Source organism: Rhinolophus ferrumequinum, chromosome 11, assembly GCF_004115265.2.
Source record: "Rhinolophus ferrumequinum isolate MPI-CBG mRhiFer1 chromosome 11, mRhiFer1_v1.p, whole genome shotgun sequence".
NCBI lineage: Eukaryota > Metazoa > Chordata > Mammalia > Chiroptera > Rhinolophidae > Rhinolophus > Rhinolophus ferrumequinum.
The window spans coordinates 36,008,599-36,035,345 of NC_046294.1; the positions used below are offsets into that span (position 1 = coordinate 36,008,599).

The 26,747-nt window shown below is 54.8% G+C and overlaps 1 protein-coding gene across 2 annotated transcripts in view; it reads right to left on the reverse strand.

Moving 5' to 3' along the window:
• Positions 1–1,279: 1,279 nt before the first annotated feature.
• The window catches only part of KCNC1 (potassium voltage-gated channel subfamily C member 1), a 44,076-nt gene continuing 18,608 nt past the window's right edge, over positions 1,280–26,747 (reverse strand). The window contains exons 2-4 of one of the 2 annotated variants that reach the window (XM_033119417.1): positions 11,734–12,667; positions 4,455–4,643; positions 1,280–2,436 (exon numbers count right to left, since the gene is read on the reverse strand). In XM_033119417.1, the coding sequence (XP_032975308.1) occupies positions 2,372–2,436; positions 4,455–4,643; positions 11,734–12,667 (1,188 nt within the window). In that variant the 3' untranslated portion in view covers positions 1,280–2,371. Of the gene's footprint in view, positions 2,437–4,454; positions 4,644–6,333; positions 7,851–11,733; positions 12,668–26,747 lie in introns of those variants that run through there. The other variant, XM_033119418.1, reaches the window with a different exon arrangement.

Consider the following 26,747-nt stretch of genomic DNA (forward strand, 5'->3'; position numbering starts at 1 on the left):
CCCCAGTAGCTGCTGTGTCCCTGAAAACCCATATTCCAAACGGCTTTGTGTTAAGTCCACCAGAGGCACGTCCTCCAGCCTGGAGCCCAGGCTGCTTGGCGTCTACATCGTGATGCTTATGAATGGCTGTTACATGCACAGTGGGATCTGGCAGGCCTTTGGCTGCAGGACCCCTGGGCATGGCCTTACTGGACTCACTGCCCCACCGACCCCCACCCCTTGATTCCCAGACCACAAAGGGCCCCGGGAAGTTGAGGCAAATGCTAAGGGAGGATGAGAAACTGTTAGATGGGAATTGGGCCCCCACCTTCAGCTCCCCCACCCCATCTGATCATTGACTCAGGCCAAGCTGAGAGGCGTCAAGGGAACTGAAATTAAGGGGAGACCGACACTCACTTGCTTGTAGCCTTGGGCAGATCACTCCCCTCTGTGGGCCTCCGTTACTCATCGGTAAAATGTTCAGAGGTTCACTGCCATGACTGTTAGGGGCTTTTCCACCTGAACGTTCCTGGATTCTCTAATGGACAGAAAAAAATGGGAACCCCATTCCCCTACTCTACCTCCAACCAAAACCAAGTGAGCAACGCAAGCAAACTGATCCCCAGGAGAGGGCTCCACCCCTTCCTTCCAAGACACCTCTGGGCTGAGTAAGGGGTATGCAGTGAGGTGCTCCACCAGACGGCCCAGCGAGGGTGCAGCTGGGTAAGGCCCCCGGACCTGTCCGTCATACCCCTGCTTCCAGCTCCATCAAGCTCAAGAACAGCACTGAGGGAAGGTGACTGTCGTCTGCATGGGGGCTGGGAGCTGACATGACCAGATTCAAGGAGTCATGAATATGGCATGACCATGGAGAAGTTTCCGTGGACCCCTAGAGGATGTGCTGGTCTTAGGTCAGATCCTTGCACGCCCAGTCCTTCCTGAGATCTGCCTCCCTCTTCCCGGCCAACAGGATCTGCAGGGGCCGTCTAGGGAGCAACTGCTTCCCTTGGGCCTGACCAGAGGCCCAGAACCGAATTGCGACACTGCCTGAGGCAATAAAAACCCAGATCCGTGCTTCATCTCAAAAGTCAGCGTTTTATTATCCGGGGCCAGGGCCCAGGGTGGGGAGGGTGTTGAGCTAAAGCAGCATTGTCTCTTTCCAGGAAATGTTGCGAGCTGCAGTGAAAGCTCGAGATGTTGCATTTTTTTCTTCAACTCAAGGATGTGTTTTTTTAAAAATATCATCCTTCCCCACCCCCACCACTAATTTTAGAATCAGACCAAAGCCAAGCTACTGTCCTCTGTTTCTTTTGGGAAAATACTATATTTATTCGAGATGCAGAAGTTATGTCTCTGCAAACCTTCGATTGCTTCAGGAAAACAAATCTGCTTTAGACTATACAGAAACCATGATACAAAATTTATTTCATGCTAGAATCGCTTTGCATAACATTGGGCATGCAGATTTTACTCTGAAGTACTAAATTGCATACAGTGCCAGGTTGTGCCTTAATCAAAGTGGAGAGGGCCACCCCTCCCGTGGTCCTGATCGTTTGGTGCTCTAAAGAAACACGTGGAAAATCCATATGGTGTTGATTATTTACTCTGAACAATTTGTTATGAAAGGTGGTCACACTGGATCTACACACCGAAAAGATGAGAAAATCAACCTAGACTAGCCACTGTCAGGGGTCTTGGGGCGACGTCCGCTGGGTCACAAGCATGCCAAACAGAGGAGGAAGAAGGCAGCAGTGCGAGTTTCCATAATTCTATTTGGAGCAAAGTTCTGTGTCCGCGTGAGAGATGGATTATGAAGGTGAGGTCAATATGACCGATGAGTGACCGACTGCCCTTTTTAGACCCTTTCTTCTCGATCTTGTGTACAAAAAGGGAAGCAAGATGTTCCCCGTTCCCACCCCACTCCCCACCCCCGCGCTTCCCCCAGAAATGTACAGGTTTCTACCGAATGCCCTTATAGTCTGGCACCAACAACGTGTGTAAAAGTAAAGAGCTTTGAAAGAAAAGAGAGGTCTTTTGCTTTTTGCTTTTCGTTGTTGTTTGGGGTAATCATACAGTTGCAGGGGGTGAGTAGGTTTGGTTTGCTGGGTTTTCTGTTTAACTTCATGCAAGTCATGCTAAGGAGCCCCTCCGCCCCCCCCGCCCCGAATAAAATAAAATTTTAAAAAATGAAAAAGAAGGAAAAGAAATCCTCTACGGTCAGTTACCATTTGGCCGTAGAAAAAGCTACGTCCGTCCTAGTACAAGGCCTGGGCCACTCGGACTCGTCCGGCAAACCTGCATGGCGTGAATTTACTCTGTCCGAGGGTGAGGAGGGGCTGCAGGTCCACCCAGATGGGTAATAGCCACCAGTGTCCTCAGCCAAGCCGCCTGGTCAAGTCACTCTCACAGCCTCTGTCGGCATATACTTAGCAATGACAGGGCTTTCTTTGCAAAGATCTGTATGTAAAGAATACAATTAACACTTGAGCTTCTCTTCTTGGCTTTCCCATCCCGCTTGGTACTTAGTTTTTAAGGAGGGAGGAGGAAAGACAGAACAGCCACATGCAGAGGCAGGCAGAGTCTTCTCCAGCCGGCTGGGCTTTCCCATGCAGTGAGCCAGCCTAGCACGCCTCTTTCTCTCCCTCCTGGGGGAACGGGTACAGTCCCTAACTCTTGTCCTACTCTGCACAGGGCTTATGGCCTGGAAATATCCTGAGAAAAGCAAGTCCTCAGCGGCTGTCATGACTCCATGAAAGCGCGGCCGGGTGGATGCGGGTGGGGACGCTTCACCCTTAGTGCCTCCCCAAAGGACTCTGGCACCCACGCCTCTGTGGGATGGGGGAGCCGGTATCACCTGTGACTGCTTCTGGGCACCCTGGCCACTAGGGAGAGGGGCTTCCTCTGTCCCACACTCCCTGGGCTTCTGGAAGCACAGTCAAGAGGCTTGTCTGTCTGCTCTTTCAGGCCACACAGACTGACCCAACATTCAAGATGAAGGAGGCAGGCAGCCCACAAGACCGTCTCAGGCAGAGCGCAGCCACTGGGAAAAGTCTACCTGTGCCCCCTTCACTCCCCTGAGCTGCTCCTACTCCTGGCATTCTAGAGCCTCCACCCGGGGAAAAAGCCAGTTGCGAAGGGGAGCATTCAGCCTATCCATGGAAGTTGCCACGGATGGGGCCTGCCCCCACCAGGCTGGCAGCCCTCCGCCATGCAGCACCATGCGGGAAGCGCTGTGTTGCCCTGGGGCCCAAGGGACCTCCAAGCAGGGCAAGGAAGCAGGGACCAGCCTGGATCAGGTGGGCACACTAAGCACCAGTGACTGAAAGGACTTCCCCCATCTCAGTGTAGTCTGCCTCTCCTCTTCTGGGTTTGCCCTTTACTTGGAATTCTGCATTTGCTCTTTGTGCGTTGTTGAACCACTGCAAATACTGGAGCAGTTGTGAGTGGCCACAGGCTACACCAACTGTTGCTCTAAAAAGCCAACTATCACTCTGTCCCAACCTGCTCACCCGTCAGCATGCATCCCAGGTGAGCACGGGAGGTGCTCCCAGGCATGCACCAGCTGCCCTGCTGCTCCGCTGTGCCGAGGGCAGCCTTTTCCGCCTTCCAGGCCCAGGCCAATGCCCGGAGCCTCGAGCTAGGGTGCTCTGCATCCTTGCCTGAAGCCTCTCCCCAGCTCATGCTCAGTCAAGCTCCAGTAAAAGCCTTTCCCCCAGGGTGTCAGCCTAAGACAAGGGTTTGGTAGGAGTCCTTGAGCAGAGGCCACCGTGGGGCTCAGCCCTCACCCACCACTAGGGGGCACTGACCACACCGGGGCCTGGCTGATGGTCTCTGGGGATGGAAGGGGCTGCATAACCACCTTCTCTTGGCAAATTCTCCATCTGCCACTAGTAATATTCTGACAGGTATACACCTTACCTCTGCAAGGACACTGGCCTCACCCCCAAGGCCTGAAGCCACGTCTCTCTTCATGCCTCCCCTGCCATGAGTCTGTGGATTCTCTTTAAAGGATGCCTCTTCAGAACATGGATCTTGGGTGGCTAAGCCCACAGGGTCCTGGGCAGGCCAGGCCCACCCCACTGCCCTCTTCCACCAAGGGATGGGGGAGATCACTTTGCCTTTTGGGTCTGACCTGCCAGTGCCAGAACAGCCTAGAGTATTCGAGGTTCTTCCCGTATCCCTGGGTATCCCCGGTATCCCCCTGCCTTAGGGTCACGGCCTGTCCCTAAGCCCCTTCCTACCCGTTAGATACCACCCCTCAGCTGCCTGGACCTCAGCTTCTGCCAGCCTGACATCCCACTTGGAAGGGAGGGACTCAGACCTCCAGGGGCTGACCCTGGGGGCTCCTTCTGCTCCCTGCCACCCATCAGTGTGCCTGCCTGCCCCTCAGCACCCCTCGCCCCCCACCCCGCCCACCCATCTGCAGGAGCGCCAGGCGGCCCAGCTGATGCAGTGCCCCAGCCTCCTCTACATACCCTTTCTCATTCCTCCACCAGGTGGGCACGCGTACTCCCCGGTTGATAAGAGGAAGCAGGGTCCGTATCTCTCGCGGGTGCCCGAGCGCGTAAAGGGCAGGCCCTCATCGGGAGTGAGGGCCTGGTCTATGTGGGGGCAGTCTTCGTTCGCCAGCGCGGCCTTCGCCACCTCCCCATTCAGTTTGGAATCTTCAAACATATAAGCAGAAGCTATTGAGACACTGAAAACTGTTTAGTGGGGGTGACAGGCCAGAGGTGGGGCATTGGCAAAGGGCAGCCCATCTCTGAAGACAGAAAAGCGAGCGGGCCATAGAGGGAGGCACAAGGCTGGGGGTCCCCAGCTCGTTCAGGCGGCCTGCGGGCTGCCACAGTGCAGTGAAGGAGGGGCTCCTGGGTTTGCTCAAAGTTTGCAAAAAGATGAGTCGGTGGGCCCAGCAAGCGAGGTGCCAGGGGCCGGGCCCAGAGCCCAAGGTGGGGCCGATGAGACAGGATGGTGTGATGCAGACATGGGCAGAGGGCCAGACATAGAGCTCAGGGAGAAAACAGACAGACACGCAGAAACACTCCAGTAGAGAGAGGGAGCCTTTCCTGCCCGCTCTGCTACTAACTGGAGCCTGGCTGCATCCCATGCGTATCCGGCTCAGGCTTCCCTGCCCCATCCAGACCCCATTTATCAACTCCACCCATTCCCCATGCAGTTCCCGTCTGATGGCTCCCTGTACCTTGTCCCCCACACACCCTATCTGATACCTTAGCCTGCTCGCCCCCATATGAGATCCAATCTGGTCCCTCTGTATCCCTGCTCCCCATGCAGACTAGGCCTGGCCACACAGTGTCCTCTGTCCCCATACGGACTTACGTTAACCTGGTCACTCTATGTTCCATCCGCCACACAGACTTAACCTGGTCACTGTCTATGTCCCATCTCCCATATAGATCGGGCCTGGCCACACAGTGTCCTCTGTCCCCATACGGACTCCATCTGATCAGTGCCCTCAGTCTCCGTACAGACTAGGCCTGGCCACACGGTCTCCCCCATCTCCCACGCAGACCCAATCTGACCACAGTCTATGCTGAGCACTCAGTCCGCTGATCCCCACACAGATCAAGCCAGGGCCTTCCACCCCGCTCGGCACCAGGCGGGCCTGGTCAGCTTGCACAGGCACAACAGGGACGTATGCATGAGACACTGACAGCGGGCCATGACTTAGGAGGGGCCCCCATTCCTCCGTCTCCTCTCGGCAGCATCGCCCGAAAAGCAGAGCAAATGGATGTGTAAAGACAACAGCAGCTGATGGACTCAGGTGGGGCAGACACGTCGGCCTCTGTGGTAGCCTGAGAAGGAACCTAGGGGGAGGTCTGGGGGCACATTCAGGGTATGTGTGGGGGGCAAAGTGTGGCCAGAGCAGGGATCTTACCCTCTCCCAAATCCAGGAGCCGCGCCATGGCAGCCTCTGGAGCTGGCAGAGGTAGTTCTGTCTGGCCGCTGCCCCCACCCATCACTCTCGGCCACTGAGCCGGCCCCACACTCTCTGCCCTCAGAGCAGAAACTTCTGGTCAGGGTGGAGCCAACTCACTGCCCACGTGGGCACCACGGCTTTCTCACAGGCTGCATCTAGGGTGAGCGCCCCCAGGGAAGACCGACACCCACACAGCCGGGGCCACAGGAAGGGGGGCTCTCTGGAAGACTAAAGTGGGGGTGGGGGGAGGAAGCTGGAGACAATCTCCTCCCGATTTGACCCTCTTCCGTGGCCGCTTACATCATGTAACTACACGCAGAGGTGATCCTTCTCCACGGGCACACGCTCTGCATGACCATGGGCAGGATCCCAGCCCGTGTGCACATCATGTCACTACAAAGAGGCAGTCAGTCAAAAGAGAAATGGACCAATCAGGTTTATTCATAAAGCAAATCAAAAAAAAAAATCCCATCATAATTTTGGAACTTAAAAAAAAAGTCTGTCATACAAGATGGCAAAGCATTTCACGTACAATGCGTTTCTTGACAAATCCCAGGGGCTTCACTCCCCAATTTACTCTGAGCCAGAAAGGCCAGTTACCAAGGTAACTCTGATACCACGTAACTGGGGCTGGGGCCTGCCTGGGGTCTGAGGGCTGCCTAGCGTGTGGGGCGTGTCTGCGGGCACACAAGTGGGCACAGACACGCCCGGCCCTGCCTCCCACTCTGGCTGGCCTCTGGCTTCTCTCCCAGGGTCTCTGGGCTGAGGAGGAGGTGGCTGGGGAGAGGAGAGGAAGTCTGTGGGAGGAGGATGTGGGGGCCGGTGGGGAAGTCAGGGCCCCTTGTACCGGGACAAATGTTCCTCAATGGGAAAACAGCAAGTCCGACCAGGCAGCGTCTCCATGTGGGAGGGGAGCCAGGCCCTGCTGTCTCTCTGTTGGCCATTGTCTGTCAGTGGACACATCGACAGCCTACAGTTCTTGCCCAGGGGTGGTCAAAGCTAGGACCCCTCCTCTGACTCTGAGTGAGCCCCAACCCAATGGATCTGCCCCCCGTGCCGTGCCCCTGGAGTATCTAGCTCTCACACCCTTTAGAGGGCCCATGGTTGGGGCTGGTTTTCCCTGCAGGGGCAGGGGGCAGGGGGCAGCCATAAGGATCCCTTGGAGGACGTGAGCTGTGCACCTCTCCCTCCCTGGAGAGATCCCCGGACTCTGCGCGGCCTGCTTCTTCTCTCAGCCATGACTTCGAGGGTGTGTGACTAGGTGCATGTGTTTAGGAGCCAGCCTCCCTGGGCTGCTGGTTTGTCTGCAGTTTTGGCTGCTCTCAGAAACAGGGAGCATTCTCCCTCCCCAGCTCCAGAGGGGAGGCTGGGAGGGAGAGAAACCAAGGAGGGGCTGACTCTCTCAACCTGAGGCACTGCTGAAAAAGGCCAGAGGGTCAGCTCAGCCAAGACTCCACCCCTTCTGCCTCTACCCCGTCCTTTGGATGAGATGGCCACCAGGAACCTGGATTCCCCCCTGCTCCCCAGAAGGCGGGGAGCCTTTCCTCCCCTGGCCCACGGCTCCTCAGCCCCCACTAGACCCGAGGGCTTGCAATGATGAAATGGCAGCATGGGCAGCGTCTCACGGAGATGGTTTCCAGGCTTTGAAATGGGCTGAGATAGATGAGCGTCCGCAAGAGGGTCATTTTTTTTTAAACTTTGGAGCAAGGAGACCCCGGTGTCAGGGCCCTCAGCCAGCAGGACTGGCTTTCCACCTGGTCTCCAGGCACCAGGATGTACTTACTGTTCAGACCAGCAGCGGGCACGGCGGGGAGGGGCGGGGGGGCACACAGACTGTGGTGGGGTGGGGGTTGCTGGGTGTTTCCTTGGGTTTACCCCCAAGGGGATTGCCCAGCTGGGGGTTCAGGGAAAAAGTCCCGAGCTAACTGAGGACAGTCTGTGAGAGACACGAGCAGAGTACAATCACGAGAACCGGCACAAGTCATGCAACAAAACGAGGAGAGAGAGAGAGAGAGAGAAACATGATTACTGGAGAGAAAGAAAAAGAGAGAATGTGAACAACACAGAAAAGAACACCCAGGCCTGGCCCTCAGAGGTGGCTCATTTCTCTGTCCCTGTCCCCACAGCCCCCCTGGGGGCCATGTGGACTCCACTGAGGAACCCAGCTGCCCACCCTGGCCCTATATCCCGTCAGCTCATGCAGAGGAGCCCTGCCCACACCCCGCCCAGTCACCTCTGCCCCGACTGCACCACCCTCCCTGCCCCACAGGCTAGCACCACTCCCAGCACCCTCTGCAGCCCCGCACCCCGCGGGTGAAAGGTGGAGAGCCGGGGCCAGGGGCACTTTGGACTCAGCTGCTCAGGGGAGACCCCTTACGCCCCCCCCCCAAAGATGACCCAGAGGCTGCAGTGGCAGTTCCCAGGGGGCCCAGACAGGGTCTTCTCTGGGGCCTCACTGCTGTTCTGCGCACCTGTGGGCAGGATGGGGTCTGGCCACCATCCCTCCCCCATGCCAGCTCTCTGGTCACCTATGGCGGGACCCTGCAGCCCCAGACCTGACACCACAGAGGACTAACCCACATCACAGGAGCAGAGATGGACAAGACACACGTGAATGGACATGGCAGGACAGAGGGAGCACTCCGAGCTGTCCAGAGCAAGTGGTCTGCCCCCCCATCCTGACTGCAGATGGGTAAAGGAGCCCCTTTCTGGGAAAGGAGCAACTTCTCCTGGGTGATCAGCTCCAAGCAGCCCTTGATGATGTGGGGTGCCCTCCTGGCAACCCCCGTGAGGCCCTACAAATCGGGACAAATCCCCCCAACACGGAGGCCATGCCAGTCATGGTACAGAGGAGACCAGATCATCCTTCACAGACACACGGACCTGAGGCTTCAGGAGAGACCAGAGGTGGAGGGGAGGGAAGGTGCTGCTGCCTCGCCGGAATCCCGGGGGTCCAGCCTTGGTGGGGGAGGTGCCCTCAGAGCCCAGCGTGTTGCACTTGGCCCCAGCCCAGGTTCTAAAAGTGGAACTGAAGAACCTTAGGTTTCATTGAGGCCACTTGACTGCCTTGGGGATGGAAGGCGGCTACCAAGGCCTTGGGGGCTGCATCTCACCTCCCTCAGTTCCTGCAGGCCCTGTCTCCACCCACGTTTGCCTTCTTCGCCTCTGGCCTCCCCCACTCACTCACAAACACCCCCAGCACTGTGCCCACCTAGGTGCATAGCTTCAAACAGAAAAACAGAAGAATGGGAAGGGACTCAGAGAGGCAGAGATGCACGTCCTGCACATCCTCCCTTACCACACCTCTCTCTTCGTAATAGATAACCCAGGTCTTGCACACCAGCCTTTGGAGGAAGGAGTGTTCTGGTAAGGGAGGAGGCTCAGAGGAGGTCTCAGAGCCAAATGGGCAGGTCTGGATATCAGGACAGCACCGCCAGGGTAAGTGAGTACTTAAACAGGGGGTGAAGATCGAGTGTGAGGAGCAGGAAGGCAGGGGGATCCGGGATCCGGCTTGGGAGGGCCCAGAATACCTCCTAAGTCACAGAAAGTGCTCGTGCCAGAGCTCTGGGTTGTTGAGATGTGGCGGCAGAGCAAGGCCCCCAGGAGCAGGGCTGCCAAGGCTGTGGGCTCGCGGGGATCCGACAGGAGCGCAGGGGTTGTACAGGTCCGCTGCAGCATGGGAGAAGGGCTGTCCCTAGGACTCGCTGGTGTACGTGTCAGAACACACATGTCTGCACTCGGTGTGTGTGTGTGCATGCATGCATGTGCGTGTGTGCGCGAGCGTGTATGTGTGGTGCCCTCAGCACACAGAGAATACTGGCATTGTCTAGGAGTACAGATGACTCTGCCTGACTGGAGTGTCTGGGGATCCCTGGGGCTGGCCTGCGGCACCCATGCTTGGGGCACCAATCCTGAAAGACCCAGGGTTGGGGAGGATGTGCAGGACGGGCCAAGTAGCGCCCTGGTGGTGCCACTCAGACTGAGCTCGCCCTGCTGGGGCCCAGGGTGGACGTGGGGCTAGGCCAGCCCAGACCCTCTTCCCAAGCCCCAGGAGCTTTCTTGGCTGCGACAGTGGCTCCTGAGCTCAAACAGCTAGCTAATCCAAAGCCGACAGGTGGGCAGGAGCTTTCCACCAGCCCATGCCTGCCTCCCTGCGCAGGAGCCATGCCTGGGCCAGGGAGCCCAGCCTCACCTCAGGATCCTTAATCCAGCCTCTGAGACCCCTGGCTCAGCCCAGCACACGAACCATGTTCCTTTCAGGTGCCTAGAGGAATCCCAGGAAGGGGGAGGGGTATGGGGCCGGGAAAAGGGGCTGGAGAGCCCCCATGGGCAGAGAATTGGGCCTTGGAGGTCCTGCTCTGGGCAGCACAGCTAGGGGACGAAGCCAGGTCTGGAGCAGGATGGGCGTGGTGGGCCAGAGAGCGCATCAGCAGGAGAGAATCAATCATCCGCTGGGGGAGGCCACTCAAACGGGGGAAACGTGCTCAGCTAGGGCTGAGCTAGCCTGCAGCCCCTCTGCCAGCCCTGGACCTGGGGTGTCCTTCGGAGACTAAATGCTACTTATCCCTCACTCTGCCTCCCTCACCTGACGCTCCTTCTTAGCTCTGTGCTGTATTCTACTCTGCATTATCCATTCCTTTGAAATCCCTGTGTCCACAGAATAAGTCGATGGTATTCCATGGGTAGAGGTAGACTATGGGCTTTATATCTTCGGACCAGAGCCCCGTGATCAACTTTATGTGCTATGTGCAGGTTCTCATAAAACTGAGAGAGTCCCATAACGAACCACTAGCCATGGAATATTAGAATATATCCCACGGTGACTAGTATTGTTTCATGGCCCCCCTCCCACCTCCCCGACCCCCACCGAATTCACGGGAAAGTGGTTGTACACTGGTTGGGGTGTCATGTATTGCTGCTGCAGTCCCTACCGCCGGACGTGGAGAGAACCCTCGGTGGGAGGTTGTTGCTGGTCTGGAGCGCTTTCGTCTAAGCTGCCCAGGGTGGTGGCCCCCTCTAGTCCTTCGCTCACCAGCCACTTCCATCAAAGGCCATTGGAAACTCCCACTCGACCATCAACCCAAACAGACAACGTGAAAGCTCGAGTCACTCCAACAGGTTCCTAAAGATAAATGCTAAACTCTAGAGTGGTGGTAGAAGATGAGTTGGTTCGGCATGCTATGGGGGAAGTAAGCTTATTACGGAGGGCCAGCGGCGTCTCCTGGGACACACACCTGGAGCTAGGCAGCTGGAATCAGCGCAGAAATGCTACTCAGCTGTAGAGACAGGCTCTGTTGGGGGTGAGAATCTTTGCTACTGCCTTTGCAGGGACCCTCCTGCCAGATCCCTTGCACCATTCATACCATCTGCACAGCCTGAAGGGAGCTGTGTAAAGACCAAACCAGAAGCTGTCTGCCATTTCCAAATCACACCCACCCCCGCCCCGCCCAGACACCAGGTCAGTGGCCTGAGTCAGAGACTCCCGCTGGATCCTGCCCACCGAGCAGCAGCTCCCCGGGGCTCCTGCTAAGAGAGTCCTCAGCAACCTCACGGGCCATGGCGTCTCTTCAGAACCTCACGAGACCAGCGCGTCAACCTCCTTACCCAGGGCCACCAGTGAGGTTCCTCTCGCTGGCTTTCGCCTCACGAATTTGGCTGCCCAGCATCTCCCTGGGCCCCCAGGCTCCACACCTCGAGACTGAGTGCGGGGTCCCGGGTCGCCCACGGAACTAAGGAAGCAGTCTGAGTGAATCTGGAATCATCGCTACAGGGGGCGGAGGTGAAAGGTCAGATCGACATGCCTCTAAGAGGTTTCCTACCTGCTCTGTTAATTTCTAAAATTTCTTCCTGGGCCAGCGGGCATGTGTCACTCTGAGTACTGTGGTGTGGAGAGTTTACGACAGATTTACAATAATTGGGAGATCCCAGCTGCGGTGGCCGCGGAATATGCTTCTTTTTTTTCTTTGGTAGTTTCTGCTTAGCCATGGCTAAGGAGTAATACATCCCGAAATTGTTCACGATGACGGGCACGGGCATGGCGATGGTCAGCACGCCCGCCAGCGCACACAGCGCCCCCACCAGCATGCCGGACCACGTCTGCGGGTACATGTCTCCGTAGCCCAGCGTCGTCATGGTGACCACGGCCCACCAGAAGCCGATGGGGATGTTCTTAAAGTGGGTGTGCTCACTGGCGCTGGGGTCATTGGGCTGTGCCCCTATCCTCTCGGCGTAGTAGATCATGGTGGCGAAGATCAGGACGCCCAGGGCCAGGAAGATGATGAGCAGTAAGAACTCGTTGGTGCTGGCGCGCAGGGTGTGGCCCAGGACCCGCAGGCCCACAAAGTGGCGCGTGAGCTTGAAGATGCGCAGGATCCGCACGAAGCGCACCACGCGCAGGAAGCCCAGGACGTCCTTGGCGGCCTTCGAGGACAGGCCGCTTAGGCCCACCTCCAGGTAGAAGGGCAGGATGGCCACAAAGTCAATGATGTTGAGCGAGTTCTTGATGAACTCTACCTTGTTGGGGCAGAAGATGACACGCATGAGGAACTCGAAGGTGAACCAGACCACGCAGACACCCTCGATGTAGGTGAGAAAGGCCTCCGTCTCTGCTTCCCGGTAGTAGCGCACTTGCGTGCCATTCCGAACATTCTCGATTTCCGTCTTGTTCACAATAGGGTTGAAGCGCTCATGGGTCTCCAGGCAGAAGGTGGTGATGGAGACCAGGATGAAGAAGAGGGAGGCAAAGGCCACATACTGTGGGGGAGAAACACACAGTGTCAGAGGGGACGCCCTCCCACCTAAAGTAGAGAAACCTGGGGCGCCTTTGTGTTGGGTGCAGTCAGAGGCCAGGCCAGGGGAAGACGCCTGCACGATGACCCCTCCAACATGGGGCCAAGCTGACAGGCCACCTTTCCCTGCTCAAGGCACAGGATAAAGAAGCTTGGGGAGCTAAGGGGTTGTGGCAGAGATTGCTTTGTTTTCACAAACACAGTTCCTTTCCTCCTAGATGCAGCTAGACTACATTTCCCAGCCTCCCGTGGGGTTAGGTGGGGTCATGTGACTGAGTTCAGGCCGGTGGACAGGGCACAAAAGGAATGTGCATTAAAGCTAGGCCTGGCTCATAAAACCTTCCTTCTCGGGGCATACGGGTGGCTCAGTTTGTTAGAGCGCAAGCTCTGGGCAACGGGGCTGCCAGTTAGATTCCCACATGGGCCAGTGAGCTGCGCCCTCCGCAACTAGAATGAAGTCAATGAGCTGCCGCTGAGCTCCTGCTGAGCTCCTGGGTGGCCAGATGGCTCAGTTGGTTGGAGCGCGGGCTCTCAACCACAAGGTTGCCAGTTCGACTCCTCAACTCCCGCAAGGGATGGTGGGTTGCGTCCCCTGCAACTAACAACGGCAACTAGACCTGGAGCTGAGCTACACCCTCCACAGCTAAGACTGAAAGGACAACAATTTGACTTGGAAAAGTCCCGGAAGTACACACTGTTCCCCAATAAAGTCCTGTTAAACAAAGAAACAAAAAAACACCTTCCTTCTCACTCTCCATGTTCTTTCTCCCCTCCCAGTTCCTTGCAAATGCTGAAGCCCTAGGGGCCAGCAGGGCCACCAGAAAGAAGGAGCCTCCATCCCTGAGAAGAAAGACCACTAAATACTCTCATTAAACTATTGCGTGAGTGGGAAATAAACTTCTGTTGTGTTAAGCCACTGATTTGGAGGGGGTGCAGGGCACTGGTGAAAGCATTTAGTGACTAATGAAAGTGACCTAGTCTGCTGGGGCTAAAGTTGGCAGAAAAGTGAGAAGGGGCGGGAATGGTGGAAGCAGGCCCCTCCAAGGCCACATCTCCCATCTTCCTTTGTACTCCCGTCTATTACACTCTTTTTCATGGATCTGTACCTCACTCATCGGGTCTCTTTCAGGTTCCTATCTAGAACTGGAGAAGATGTGTAGCACCTCAGGGCCGTAGACATTTTTATCTGCTCTGTCTTCCTAGGGACTCACATAACTAACCTGAAAGTGAGAGCCCCATCCTTGGAGGTATTCAAATAGAGGCTAACTGGTCATTTGTCAGAGACACGCTGTTGCGGGTTCTGGCATCAGGAGGAAAATTGGACCAGGTATCTTCAAAGGCACCATAAACCATGCGTCTGCTCCTCTCCTCCTCTCCTGCCAGCCCCAGGATATGGGTGTGGGGGGAGGAAGGAAGAAGCTGTTGGGCTGCTGGGCTTTCCAAACATAGGTGGGTCTGTGCTCCTCTCAGACCCCACCAGTGAGAAGGAAATGGTGGGAATAACCCAGCCTGCCCAGAACCTGCGCTCTGGCCCTGCGCTCCCTGGAGGAAGGTTCAGGAGACCTTTTGGTTTGGTTTGGTGGTGATGGAGATCCCTTGGGTTTCTTAAGCCCCCAGAAGATATGGGAACCCAAGGAAAGAGAATAAAACAGCTGTCTGAGTTTCAAACCCTCCTCCTCAGACCGAATTCCAGGCAAGGTCTCTTCTTCTAGCCTCCAGTTGGGTCCCCCCGGAACTCTAACGCACCACGGCTTCCCTTGGCACTGCCCTGGGCAGATGGACCCCTGGCCACTCAGCGCTCTTCCAGGGACCCAGCTGGTCATACCTGCCTGCATGTTCTTGCTGCTCTCCTTCCCTCTGGGCTCCCCTTCTCCCAGCTTGGCCAAGGTAGGCCACGGCCAGAACACGGCCATTTCCCGGGAGGCAGCCCTGGGCTACAGTCTGGAACACGTGGCACCTTTGGTCTACAGAGCTGCCCTCATAGATAACTTGAAGGACTGCCACAGTCTCACCCTGTATCTGAAGCAGGAGGCAGCCATGCTGCTTCTAGCAATTTCTTTCGTTTGCATTGATGCCCCTGCCCACCTGGTTGCGGGAGGCAGCACTGGGGCCCCAGAACAGCTCTGTTTGGGTTGACCATGGCTAGGGGAACTGGCACCCAACCTGGAAGGGATCTAGAAACCAAGAACTATGTGGACCACCCAAGCCACATTCGGTGTTGGGGGAAGGGGAGAAGAAGGAGAGGGGAAAAGTCAGCATTTCAGAATGTCAGTGTAAGAGTAGCCTTTAGGATTATCTGGTCCAAGACACTACAGGCTACAGATGGGAAGCCTGAGGCCCAGAACCAGGAAGAGAGCTGCCCAAGCCAGTCATTGCAGTATGCTAATGGCCCTACAGGCTTTACAGCATTGAGCGAGTTTCAAAAATTTTATCCTAGACTACTATCAGTTGTGATTCCTACGAATCCTTCCTTCAATCCACCCATCCATCATCTACCTATCCATCTTCTCCTTCCCTCCCCCCCGACGCCCTCCCCTCCGTCCCTCTCTCCTTCTCTTCCTCCCCCTTCCCTCTCACCTTTCCTCCCTCTCTTCCCTTCCTCACCAAGCACCAGGTTAAGCCTAGCACAGAGGGGAATGAGGCCCCAGCCCAGCTCTCAGGGAGCCCCCACCCAAGGACACACAGAGATGAGTACAATTCAGTGGACTGCAAAGGTGAGCCCCATGAGTCCTGTGAAGGGGGTGAGGTTTGGACAAGGGGGGGCAGAGCAGGGACGTAAACCACGTCTTCCAGCTTCAGAAACAGCTCTGTAAGGGTTCAGCTCTGCTGACCTGAGTCACCAGAGAAGTAGAGCAGGAAAGCAAAGTGGAAGCCGCAGAAAGAGGCTACCACTTCCAATCTGTTTATCCAGCTCTTTCCATCACCAGAGTTGCCAAAGCTCTTGTTGCTTAAAACATATCCCTGTTTGCCTGGCATTTGGCCCTCGATTCCCTCTGGAGGGCCCCTTCTTGGAGCTTGGCATTTACAGCCAGACTTCCCATGGGCAGATCATGCCCCCGTCACACCCCCTGCCCTGGCCTTTGTGACAGAGGAAGACCAAGAGGCAGGACCCACTGCACCCCTGGGCTCCCAGACCTGGGCAATGATGGGAGGTACCTGCCCTCCTTTGTCCTCTCTGCTTATATGTGACTTTCTCTCAACAGGGCCACTGCCATCAAAGCTAACAGGTTTTTTAGGCTTCAGTGTCGGCCACTAGTCTAGTGTTCACACAGCTACCAAAGGAAGCAACCCGCTGGAATCCCAGTTCTGCCCAGGCCACCTGACTATGCTGCCAACAGAGAAAAGCCTGAACTCCTCAGCCTGGCACATGTGCCTCAGTGATTTCCTTACAGGTACCCAACATTTCTGCCACATGCCACTCTCTGCCATTCATTTCTGATGCCCCATGCCTGTGTCTTCACACCTGCCATTCCTTCCACTAGAGAGTGTTCCTGCCAATCTCTCTTCAGTGCCCCACTGAGGAGCCCTTCTCCTGGGGCACCTTGTCCAGGTGAGGCTCCCCTTGGCAGCTTGAGGCCCTTAGGAGGCCGCAAATGAAGGGAACTCCCAATGAGCCTCTAAATTCCCCCCCTGGGAGGCAGTGAGCTTGTCTCCAACGCTGGCTGCTTAGTGCTCAGGGGAGGCTCAGGGGAACAGTCCAGATGGGGTAATGATGTGTTATGAGCCTTCTCACTCGTAGGTGCCCCCACAAGCCCCTAGAGCTCTCCTCCCATTTACTCCTCTCAGGACAGGTCCGAAGGGGAAACTGAGGCCCAGAAATAGGTCAGGTCTTATAAAATTAGGGTATAAAAAATCCTTGGTTCTCACCTATCAATGGATATCCTGTCTAGATTTTTTCCTCTCCAGGCCCCAGTGTCTAAAGAGTGGGGGTGAGGGGTAGGCAGCAGCAGCCAGGCCTCGAGCCAGACACTAGGACTTCTCCCCCAGGGGAGCCATGAGAGGTGGAAGCCAGGCCTCCGGCCCGGGCTCCCTGATGCCTTGCTTTTGGCCTTTGCTGCCGGCAGGCCTGATGCTTTGTCACAGGCAGAGCCCAGCAACATCCGGTCCAAGTGGGCCCTTGGGAGGGCTGTGGAGGAAGGTGCCCCTGGCTTGTTCCGACCACTGCATTCTCCTAAGTCTGCAAGCTAGCAGGTCCGCCACGCACATAGCCAAAGCGAGAGCTCCTATCCAGCGCGTCCCCGGCTCCCTTCTGTCCATCCTTAGGAAAGCTGAACGCAGGAAGGAGAGAGGAGGACGTCACCAAAGCTAAAACTGCCTCTGCACCTTTAACCCTCATACCACCTGCTCAGATAGGGGCTCACACCTCATTATGCCGGAAAGGAAACCCCAGGACAGAGAGGTTCAGGGACTACACAAAGGGTTGCAAGTTAGTGATGAAGCTGTGCCTTGGACCCAAGTTTAGCTCCAGAACCTAAGATCTTTCTCCTACTAGAGTGACCATAGCTCTTCTGGCGAGCAACACAGCCCTGCACCCTGGAGAGGTGAGCCTGATCGTGCCTGGATGGTCCTTCTTGGAGCTCGACACCCAGATTCTCTAAGGGTAGGCTATGCCCATCCCCAGTGAGGGAGAGAGCCAGCGTGCCTGGACTCACGCTGGAGACCAGCCAAGCCTAAATGGTTCTTGGGCCTCATCGCCCAGGACTTGCTAGTGCCTGGAGCTACAGTGGTCCAGGTAGGGGGAGGTGGGGATGCAGCCCCACCTCGCTCAGGAAATCAGTGCTGCCAGCAGCCTTGGATGGTCTAGCCTGCATCCTCACCTGGCCCACCTTCCCGCAGAGGGGGCAGGGTGAGAGATGACCTCAACTTGCTCAAGAAGCTCAGCCAGAGGGAGGGAGAAAGTGTAAGGGCACGGGAGGACCTGGCATCAGCTGACCCCCAGCAGGGAGGGGATCTCTGCCTGGAAGGTACGGAGCAGCGAGCCTTGGGAATTGCCTCTGCAGCAACCCTGGGCTGTCCCTCTGTGTAGGGGCTGCAGGCAAGGGGCAGGAACTGCCCCCGATGTGAGCTGTCTGCCTCCCAATCCCCAGTCACCCAGAGGACATGGAACATTCACCCACAGGCCACAGACACACACAGCTACCCAGAGTACACACCTACCCCATTACACTGTGCGTGTGGCCACACAAACTACAGCAGTGTCCAGACCACACATACACAGAGAACACGGGCCCCTGGAACGTACTGAAACGTATCACCGCGCATCCAGCATAAACATCCCGGCGCTGTTCTGCAGGGTGCACAGCCCAGCCCCCACACAGCACTAGCAAGGATACAGTCAGAGCACACGGGCAATGCAGCAGTGGTCACCACACAGCACCAGCACTGCGCATACAATGGCCCCGCCACTGCCGCTCAGCTGGCCCCTTCTCTGCCCACCGCACCCCCGCTGGTGTGACTGACTCAGTGTCTGCCTCTCCAGTCTTCCCCGAGGCCCTCAGCCTGCCTCCCTGCTCACAGTGCCAGCCCCTGGATTTCCTGTCCCGAGGGCCTGCCCCTCATCCACAGGCTTCCTGCTTTCCTGCCACCCACCAGACCTGTCTCCTTTCTCCAGCCCATCCTCGCAGCAGCTGTGCCCCCACAGCCAGGATATAGGCCAGCTGTGAAGCCAGTCCCTCCTGGGCTGTTAGCTGATGGCAGTGGGGCACAAAGGGAGCTGTGCCCAGCCACTCAGGGATAATTGTCACCCTGCCTGGCCACCTCAGCGATCACCCTTTGAAATTTCAAGACAACATAAGCGAGATCTCCTGATAATGCAGCATAAACCCAAGCTGGTAGTTTCTCGTTTTTTTTTCCCCCCAGAACCAAATCACAAACCGTGAGAGACCCGCCAATTGTGTTCTGGAAAGTGGTAGCCATGGCAACGGACCGAGGCATCCCATTTCTATGGTAACCAGGATGGTGAGGCTGTTGGCTGTAAAGTCAGACAAACCTACTAACGATCTGTTGACTTAAGATGATGTTTTATAAATCACTAAGTTATTTTTATCATAACCCCACCCCTGAAACCATAAATCAGAAAGGCAATTTACTATCTATTAAAATGACCAATATGTGCTATGACTTTCACTTATAAATTATTTATGCTACAGTCATCTTTCGAAAATTGTACTTGCTTTCCAGAACTGTTCAGGGGTTACCCGTGGGGATCTGTGTTCTTACAGTTTGGCGTTCCAGGAACAAGGCAACGGTTGTAACATGGTGCAGGGACCAACATTCTGGTCTAGCAGCTCACTTGCTGTGTGACCTTGGCAAGTTACTTCCCCTCTCTGGGCCTCAGTTTCATCATCCGAAAGTGAGGGTTGGACTTGGTCCCTTCTGAGGATTTGGAGACCCGGAAAGGTTTCAGGCTGTGGGGCTAATCAGGGGAGCCCTGGCTGGTGTCCAGGTCCCAGGCCCCCAGAGGCTTCAGGTCAGTTTTTCTGCCTAATTAAATCTGCCCAGTGGGTGTGTGCAGCATTTGAGTTAATCCATGTGGAGTCAATGATGCAGAGCAGGCGGGATGGCCAATTGGTCTAAATAAATAGTCAGTTGAGTTTGGAAACTGCATTAGACTCATCTGCACTTCCTTGGGTTGGGCGTGCCCCCAGCGTGCGGGGCTGGCTGAGGGCTGCGAGGCGTGGCCAGCGGAAAGGAGACTCTTTGGGTCCAGTCCCTTTTTTGGCCCATCAATAATGCCCCACCATCAATTCTGAGAGGCCTGGCTGGGTCCTGAGCACTCCATCCGGGCGTCTGTGTCCTGGGTCCCAGCCCGTCTCTTGAATCCTCCCCTCTTGGCACTCAGCTCAGGGAGCAGTGGGTGGGAGAAGCTCCCCATAGTGCTACATAAAGGGTGGGAGCGGGAGGGTGTGAGAGTGTGTGCAGGGAACATGGCTGTGTGGGCGCCTGTCTGGGAAAGTCTGTGCTGGGAGAGTGCTGGCGGGAAGAGGGAGGCAGTGTGTAAATGTGGCGCAGGTGTATAGACATGGTGAAGGCATGTCATCTGTTTGTGATCGGACTCCCGGCACGTGCACGACGCTTGTGTAAATGGCCACTGTGCGTAGTGTACGTGGTTCATGCAGGTGGTAGAAATGTGCGTGTACGTATAAGGACATGTGTGGGGTGGTGTGTGTGCGCGTGTGCACGCATGTATGGGCCACCTCCTAGGGGAATCATGGTCTGGCCAGGCACTCTGGACATGTGTTCTCTGAGTTGAGACCCGCCCAGGGCTATGGCCCTTTTCTGTACCAGAGATGGCCACTCACATCCTAGCCTGGGGGCGTGCCCGCTTTCCCACGGGAAAGAAAGAGGATAGACAGGATGGGAGTGGGGCAAAGGCCACCAAGCCAGCCCAGGGGAAGGCCAGCGGGAGGCAGGGCTGTGCCCAGACCCGAATCCCCTTGTCCCGCCACACTGACTCTCGGTCCTGGGATCCAGTGTGGGCAGTGGGGGAACCACGGCCGGGAAAGGCAGTTGCGAGGCCCTCAGGGAGCCCAGCCTCCCAGGGAGACGAAAACCTGCTTCGCTGAGTTCATTGTCATGACCCCAGACCTAGCTCAGAGCCAGAAAGGGCTGCCCCAACAGCTAGCCAGGCTGGCAACTTGTCAGGTGGCACAGGTTTCCATGTTGCTTTCATTCTAAGATGTGCATTTGTGTCACATTGTAGAAATGAAAATATGTCATACAATGTACACAGCCTGAAACGGTCCCCGTCTTCCCAACATGCGGTTATTGACCTCATGGCACGCCTTAACTCGACGGCACCTTGGCCCCGTGAACACAGGCTCATTAGAAACCCAGACACCACGACGGAGGAGACCCTCAGAGGTTTTTGGTCCAAAAGCTGCCCCTGTGGCAGGAATGGAGAAATGGAGGCACAGCAAAGAAAGGGACCCACGCAAGGTCGCAAGGTCACGTTGCTCTCAGGTAGAGCAGAAAGGAGAGAACCAGTGTCTCCTGAAACATCATCGAGCCCTGGGCTCCAGCATGCGGCTTTCATCACTGAGGCCTCTGAGCCTTTGCTTCAAATGCCCTCCCAGGCCTCTCTGCTCCCCACACTCCTAGATCCCCGGTCAAAAGCAGCTCCAGCCCCTCTTGCGAACAAAGGCAGCAGGTAGAGGGCAAGTGGCAGGACCTTGAGGTCCCGAGTTTGGGGCCTGGCTTGGCTGGTGACTTTGGACAAGTCACTGCCTCTTTCTGAGACTTTATTCCTCGAGAAGGAGGAGGCGGGGTAACAGTCCCTGCTTCCCAGGTGGTTGTGATGATGAAATGAAATAATATATAGAAAGTAAGGAGGTATGCAAACACATTGTTCCAGTCCCCACACGAACCTCCCACTCTGACTCTCAGTGGGTCCTCCACACCCAGTCCTTTCCCGTCACTTCAGAGCGCTCAGGCTCACAGCGTCTCAGACGTAGAAAAGCCTGGACTCTTACAGTCGTGGAATGGGAACCGCTGAGCTGGGAGACGGTAGGATATGCCCCCACATCACTAAACAGCACGACTGCCTTTCAGAGAGCTACCCCTTGCCCCTGCTCAGCCCACGTGGCATGAGTGGGGCTGAGCCCACGTTCCTGCAGGCTGAGCAGGACTGGCTGAGCAGCAGTGACCAGTCTGCCCAATGAGGCCAGCCCTGGCCCTGGAGAACAAGGGGTGGGCTGCTCCCTGAGGGACAGCTTCTGAAAGATCCAGTGGGATTGGGTCAGAAGAGAAGTCTCTGGATTTAGCAACAAGGAGAACTTGGTAGGGACCAAGCCCAGATCCTCAGGAAGGGTGGAAGGGAGTAAGAAGGCCTCCCTGAGGAATTTGGTGGGACACGAAGGAGGCAGGAGCAGGCAGAGGCTTGCGTGATGGAGAGGATAGCAGCAGAGGGTGCTGGGGGAGAGAGAGTGAGTGGAGATACAAATGTAGAGGCCTTGGCCCCACAGCCACACACTGGGGTTCAGTCGTTGTGGGTGGGACCAGAAATTTACCTTTAATTTGTGCCCTCAGTGGCTCTGATGCCGCCAGCCCCATCCTGGCATTTGGGATCCACAAAGCCAGGTGAGACCCAGGGCCAGGCAGCTCTGGTGTGCAATGAACCTCATCAGCCTGAGACCACATTAGAGGCTGGGAAAACAGGCAACATGCTGGAAGGAGAAGAGTCCTGGACTTGGCTTCAGAGACCCAAGTTAAAATCCCACCTCTGCCACTGGCTTATTACTGCAGGCAAGTAACCTCTTGGAGACTAAGTCCCTTCATTCTTAAACTGGGAACTGTAATAACAAACTCTAGGAAGGAAGACGTTATTGAGGTATCTGGAGGAAAAGGCAAGGTATGTCGGGCTTTCCCAGATCCAGGCCAGAATTCTGGGGCAGGGAGAAACCCCAAGACTGCCAGTTCCCTTGCACACCAGTATTCTAGGAGTTGGGCCAAAGCTTCCCTCCACAAAAATTCAAACACAGCATTTTTGTTTTGTTCCCCAAATTATGGGGGTGGGGAGATGCAAGGAGCCGCAGCAATAGCTGAAAGGAAAATGTGTTTAGATTCAGTTTTTCCCCCTAATTTATTCTGGTCCTGCTACCACTTGCTAACAGTAGACCAGGAGCAAATGACAGCCTCGTGAGAGCCGGTGACACGGCCTTCAGAGCCTGTTTCCTGTTTCCACAGCCCAAGACGAGGCCGTGCCCAAGACCAGGCACTGTGGCCTCCAGCCGTGAGCGACACACGCCTCAGGGGAAGGTGACTTAACATTCCCACTTCCACAGGGTTTCCCACGTGAGCCCCTGCCTGGGGGCTGGGAGGAAATGAGGCTCAGTGGGAAAGGACACCCAAGGTCACACGATGAGTGGGGTGTGAGCCAGAGTTCATGGCTTTCCAGCCTAACGCTGGTAGCGAGATGGAGGATTAATGCCGGCAGCTTCCTGGTCTTGAGTGGGCCCTGCTTCCTGCGCTCTCCATGCATGGTCTCATTGAAACCTCATGCCAGCCCAGTTAGGTAAGTTCTATGAGGCATGATCAATAGCTACGGTGAACGTTTAAATTTAAAAAATTTATTACAGGGCAGCCGGTTAGCTCAGTTGGTTAGAGTACCGTGCTCTTAACAACGAGGTTGACAGTTGAATTCCACATGGACCATTGAGCTGCGCCCTCCACAACTAGATTGAAGACAACAACTTGGGCTGATCTGCCACTGAGCTGCCAGTGGGCGGCCAGATGGCTCAGTTGGTTAGAGCGCGTGCTCTTAACAAGGTTGCTGGTTCGATTTCCACATGGGATGGTGGACTGTGCCCCCTGCAACTAGATTGATTGCAAACGGCAACTGGACTTGGGGAGCTGAGCTGCGCCTTCCACAACTAGATTGAAGGACAACAACTTGACTTGGAGCTGATAGGTCCTGGAAAATATGCACTGTTATCCAATAAAATTTAAAAAATAATTATTACAGTATAAAAGACACATTGTCACTAATTGCCCTCAAAATACTCTCCCTCGCTACAAACACACATGGTTCTTGACACTTTCTGAAGCAGTTCTGGAAGTCCTCGTTCGTGAGTATCTAAGTTGTGCTGCCTAGATGTCCTGAATCATTTTGACTTTGGGGAAGAGCCAGAAGTCCATGGTGCCAAATCCAGTGAATAAAGTAGATGAGGAAACATCATCATGTTTTTATTTGACAGAAATTGCCCTATACCAGAAGTGATGTGTGACATGGAGTGTTGTCATGATGGAGGATGATTGACAGCACACTTTAAAACACATCTTCTCTCAACCGTAGCTCACACCCAACTGACTGCACTGAACAAGTCGAAACCTGTCACACACTGTTACTAAGGTTCAATGCACTGCTTCTGTATTAAGATCACTGCCTTTCCATTGGATGGCACTCGGCAGCAGCATTTACTGTATTTTGTGATCACAATGGAAAGGCTCTGTGTCGTGTCACACATCACTTCTGGTACAGCAATTTCTGTCACATAAAAACATTACAGTGTGTCCTCATCCAGCTTCTTCACCAGATCTGGCACTGTGCGACTTCTGGCTCTTTCCCAAAGTCAAAATGACCATGAAAGGTAAACATTTTTAATCGATTCAGGACATTGAGGTGGCCACGAGAGCGCAACTAAAGACACTCACGAAAGAGGACTTCCAGAACTGCTTCAGAAAGTGGCAAGAATGATGGGATAAGTGTGTTCGAAGCGAGGGGGAGTATTTTGAGGGGCGTTAATGGCAATGTGTCTTTTACTGTAATAATTTTTTAATTTTATTTAAACACTCACCGTAGTTTTTGACCACACCTCACAGTGTTAGCACTGCTTTTCAGACGAGGAGTCTGAGGTTTAGAGAAGTGAAGAATCTTGCCCAAGGTCTCAGGTTCTCAGTGGCACCATTAGTCCTATCCTGCTTTGAAGACCGAGACTTCGGGCTTCCCACAGGCCCCTCTAAGTCTCTGGGCAAGATGTCCATAGCACAGTTTGGCCTGGCTGTGCCCTGTGAGCTGGCCCCGGCTGCCCCAGCTTGGTTACAACCTTTGTCAGACCCGGATTGCTGTAGTCGCTGTGCTGTCCCAGGATGCCCCTACAGTCCCACAGGCCAGGAAGTCTGGGTGTCAGGGCCCCAGAAGGTCCCATCAGGGACTAACACCCACTCTCTCGTGGAGACCAGGTAACAAACACCCTCTCCCATTAGCATCTTAAACTCTGAGGAATACCCGTATTCACACAGGAAACTGCTCTGCTAGTTAAGGGTTTAGAATTGTGTGTATCTCCTGGTGTACTTGTCTGATGAGTTATAGAGCCCTTCCTATTTCCTCCTTTGTTCTGACTACCAGGGAGCTCGGCTAAATTTGGTGTTTGATTCTGGACTAATCCTTTACTTGGTTTTGGGGTATCGCTATTTCTTCTCTTCATTATACTCTTGTTTTTTCCTAAGAATTTTGTCGTAGGTGTGTCTCATGTGCCTCAAATCTTTTTCTACCATACATTGGAATAAGAAATATGTGACTAAGACTCCCGGGTCAGAAAGTGAGTAGGAAGGCATCCTATACAGGACGTATAGGCCTCTCAAAGGGACAGTTCAATAATCCCCTCTGGGGTTACCCCAAGGCAGATGTTTCTGTTGGTGACTGCCAGCAAGGGTGAACTCCCGAGGCCACTTGTTCTGTCTTTGGACAGCTCTAGAGACTTGCCTTTATTTCTTGTTTAAATCAACCTCCCTGCCCCTTTCTCCTGGAGATGTCAGTGGTGCCCTCTGGAGTCACCAGAATACACCTGCTCCTCTTCTTCCCTGTGACAGCTCTACCCACACCTGTAGATGGGCCGCAGGACCCACCCTTGGGACATCCCTCCTGCAGGCCAGGCCTCCTCCAGCTTCCATCACCCTCCCTGGCCTGGTTCAGAGCCTGATTTTGTTGAACACTCACTGTGCATGGCTAAATGTATTGTATGCTTTACCCTTTTCAATCCTCACAAACCCCTCAGAGGCAGGAGTATTTAGCTTTGTTGAGCCTCACTGTCGTTTGCTATCAAGTAACAATGACCACCATTACCACATGATTTCATTTATCTTTAAAAACTTCTTTAAGGAAGGTGTCGTTACCTCCATTTTGCAAATAAGAAAATTGAGGTTTAGAGTGATTAAGGCATGTGCAAAAAACCCCAAAACCCACAAAGCTCAGAAGTGAAGGCAGAATTTGAAACCAGGTCGCTCTTACTCTAAAACCACTATGCTCCAGGGCTTCCCTTTGCAAATCTCATTCACATCCATCCAGGTAGCCCTGAGAGGAAAATTTTAGTCTTCCCATTACTATAATACCGGGTACAGCTGTTTGCAGTTTACAAGACAACTTCACATTTTGAATCCTGTATGAATAACACACACACACACACACACAACAGCTGGGCCACCAGTAGGACCGTCTTGATTGCCCCCATTTGGCAGATGAGAAAACTGAAGCTCCAAGATCCATGTTGTGTCCACTAGAAATCCACTGGGAAATTTCCAGTGCTCCGTTGTGGTTTTGCATCAAGTCAGGGGTCCTGACTCCCAGAAAGGTATGCGTGTGCGTGCGTGTGTGTGTGTTTGGGGAGAAGGGAATAAAAAGATAACCCCAAGAGAAGGACAGCTCAGGGAAGGCAGTGGACACAGCCCAGGTGGGACTATAGTTGACTGCCCACCTGCTCACCCTCCAACAAATATTTACTCCTTATGCCAGGCCTGTGTAGGGCACTGAGTACAGAGTGAGCAGAAACAGCCACCTGGCAGGGGGTACTGACATTTATCAAATAACCATACAAGCAAATACTTACCTATATGCGGTGACAAGGGCTTCAGGAGGAATGCACAGAGCATTTGATGGGCCTTTAACAACAAGTCTTGGGGTTGGAGGAAGTGACAAGTGCAGAGGTTGAAGGGATGGGTAAGAAACCACTAGGGAAATATAGGGTGCACGGAAGAGCGTTCTAGGCAGAAAGAACAGGAACAATTTCCAGTCCTTATGTTCCTTGACCATCAGTAGCATCTGAGACAGCTGGTCACTCCCTCCTTTTTGTCACACTTCCCAGGACCCCACGGTCTCTTCATTTTCCTCCCACCTCACTGGCTGCTCCTATTCGATGTCCTCTGCCAACCTCTTCTCCCAGCCTCTATCGGGGCGCTTCACAATGCAGTCCTTGGTCCTCTGCTCCATCTACACTCATTCACTTTAGCGGTTCACCCAGTTTTAAGTCTTACATACCGTCGTCCATTCAAATACCACCAAGAGTACACTCCCAGATGTTTATCTGCAGCCAGCCCTGCTCCTGCACTCAAGACTTCAGCATCCACGTCCTTAGCATCTCTGAGTGGAGGTCTAGAGCTCTCTCTCCAACTCAACACGTCATCTGACTACTGTACCACCCCCACCGCCTGCAGCCTTCTCCATGAGATAGCAACTCCATCCTTCCAGGACATTCTTGACAAAAACCTTGGAGTCATCCTTGACATCTCTATTTCCGTCACGCCTCACATTTAATCTGTAAGGAAATACTGTT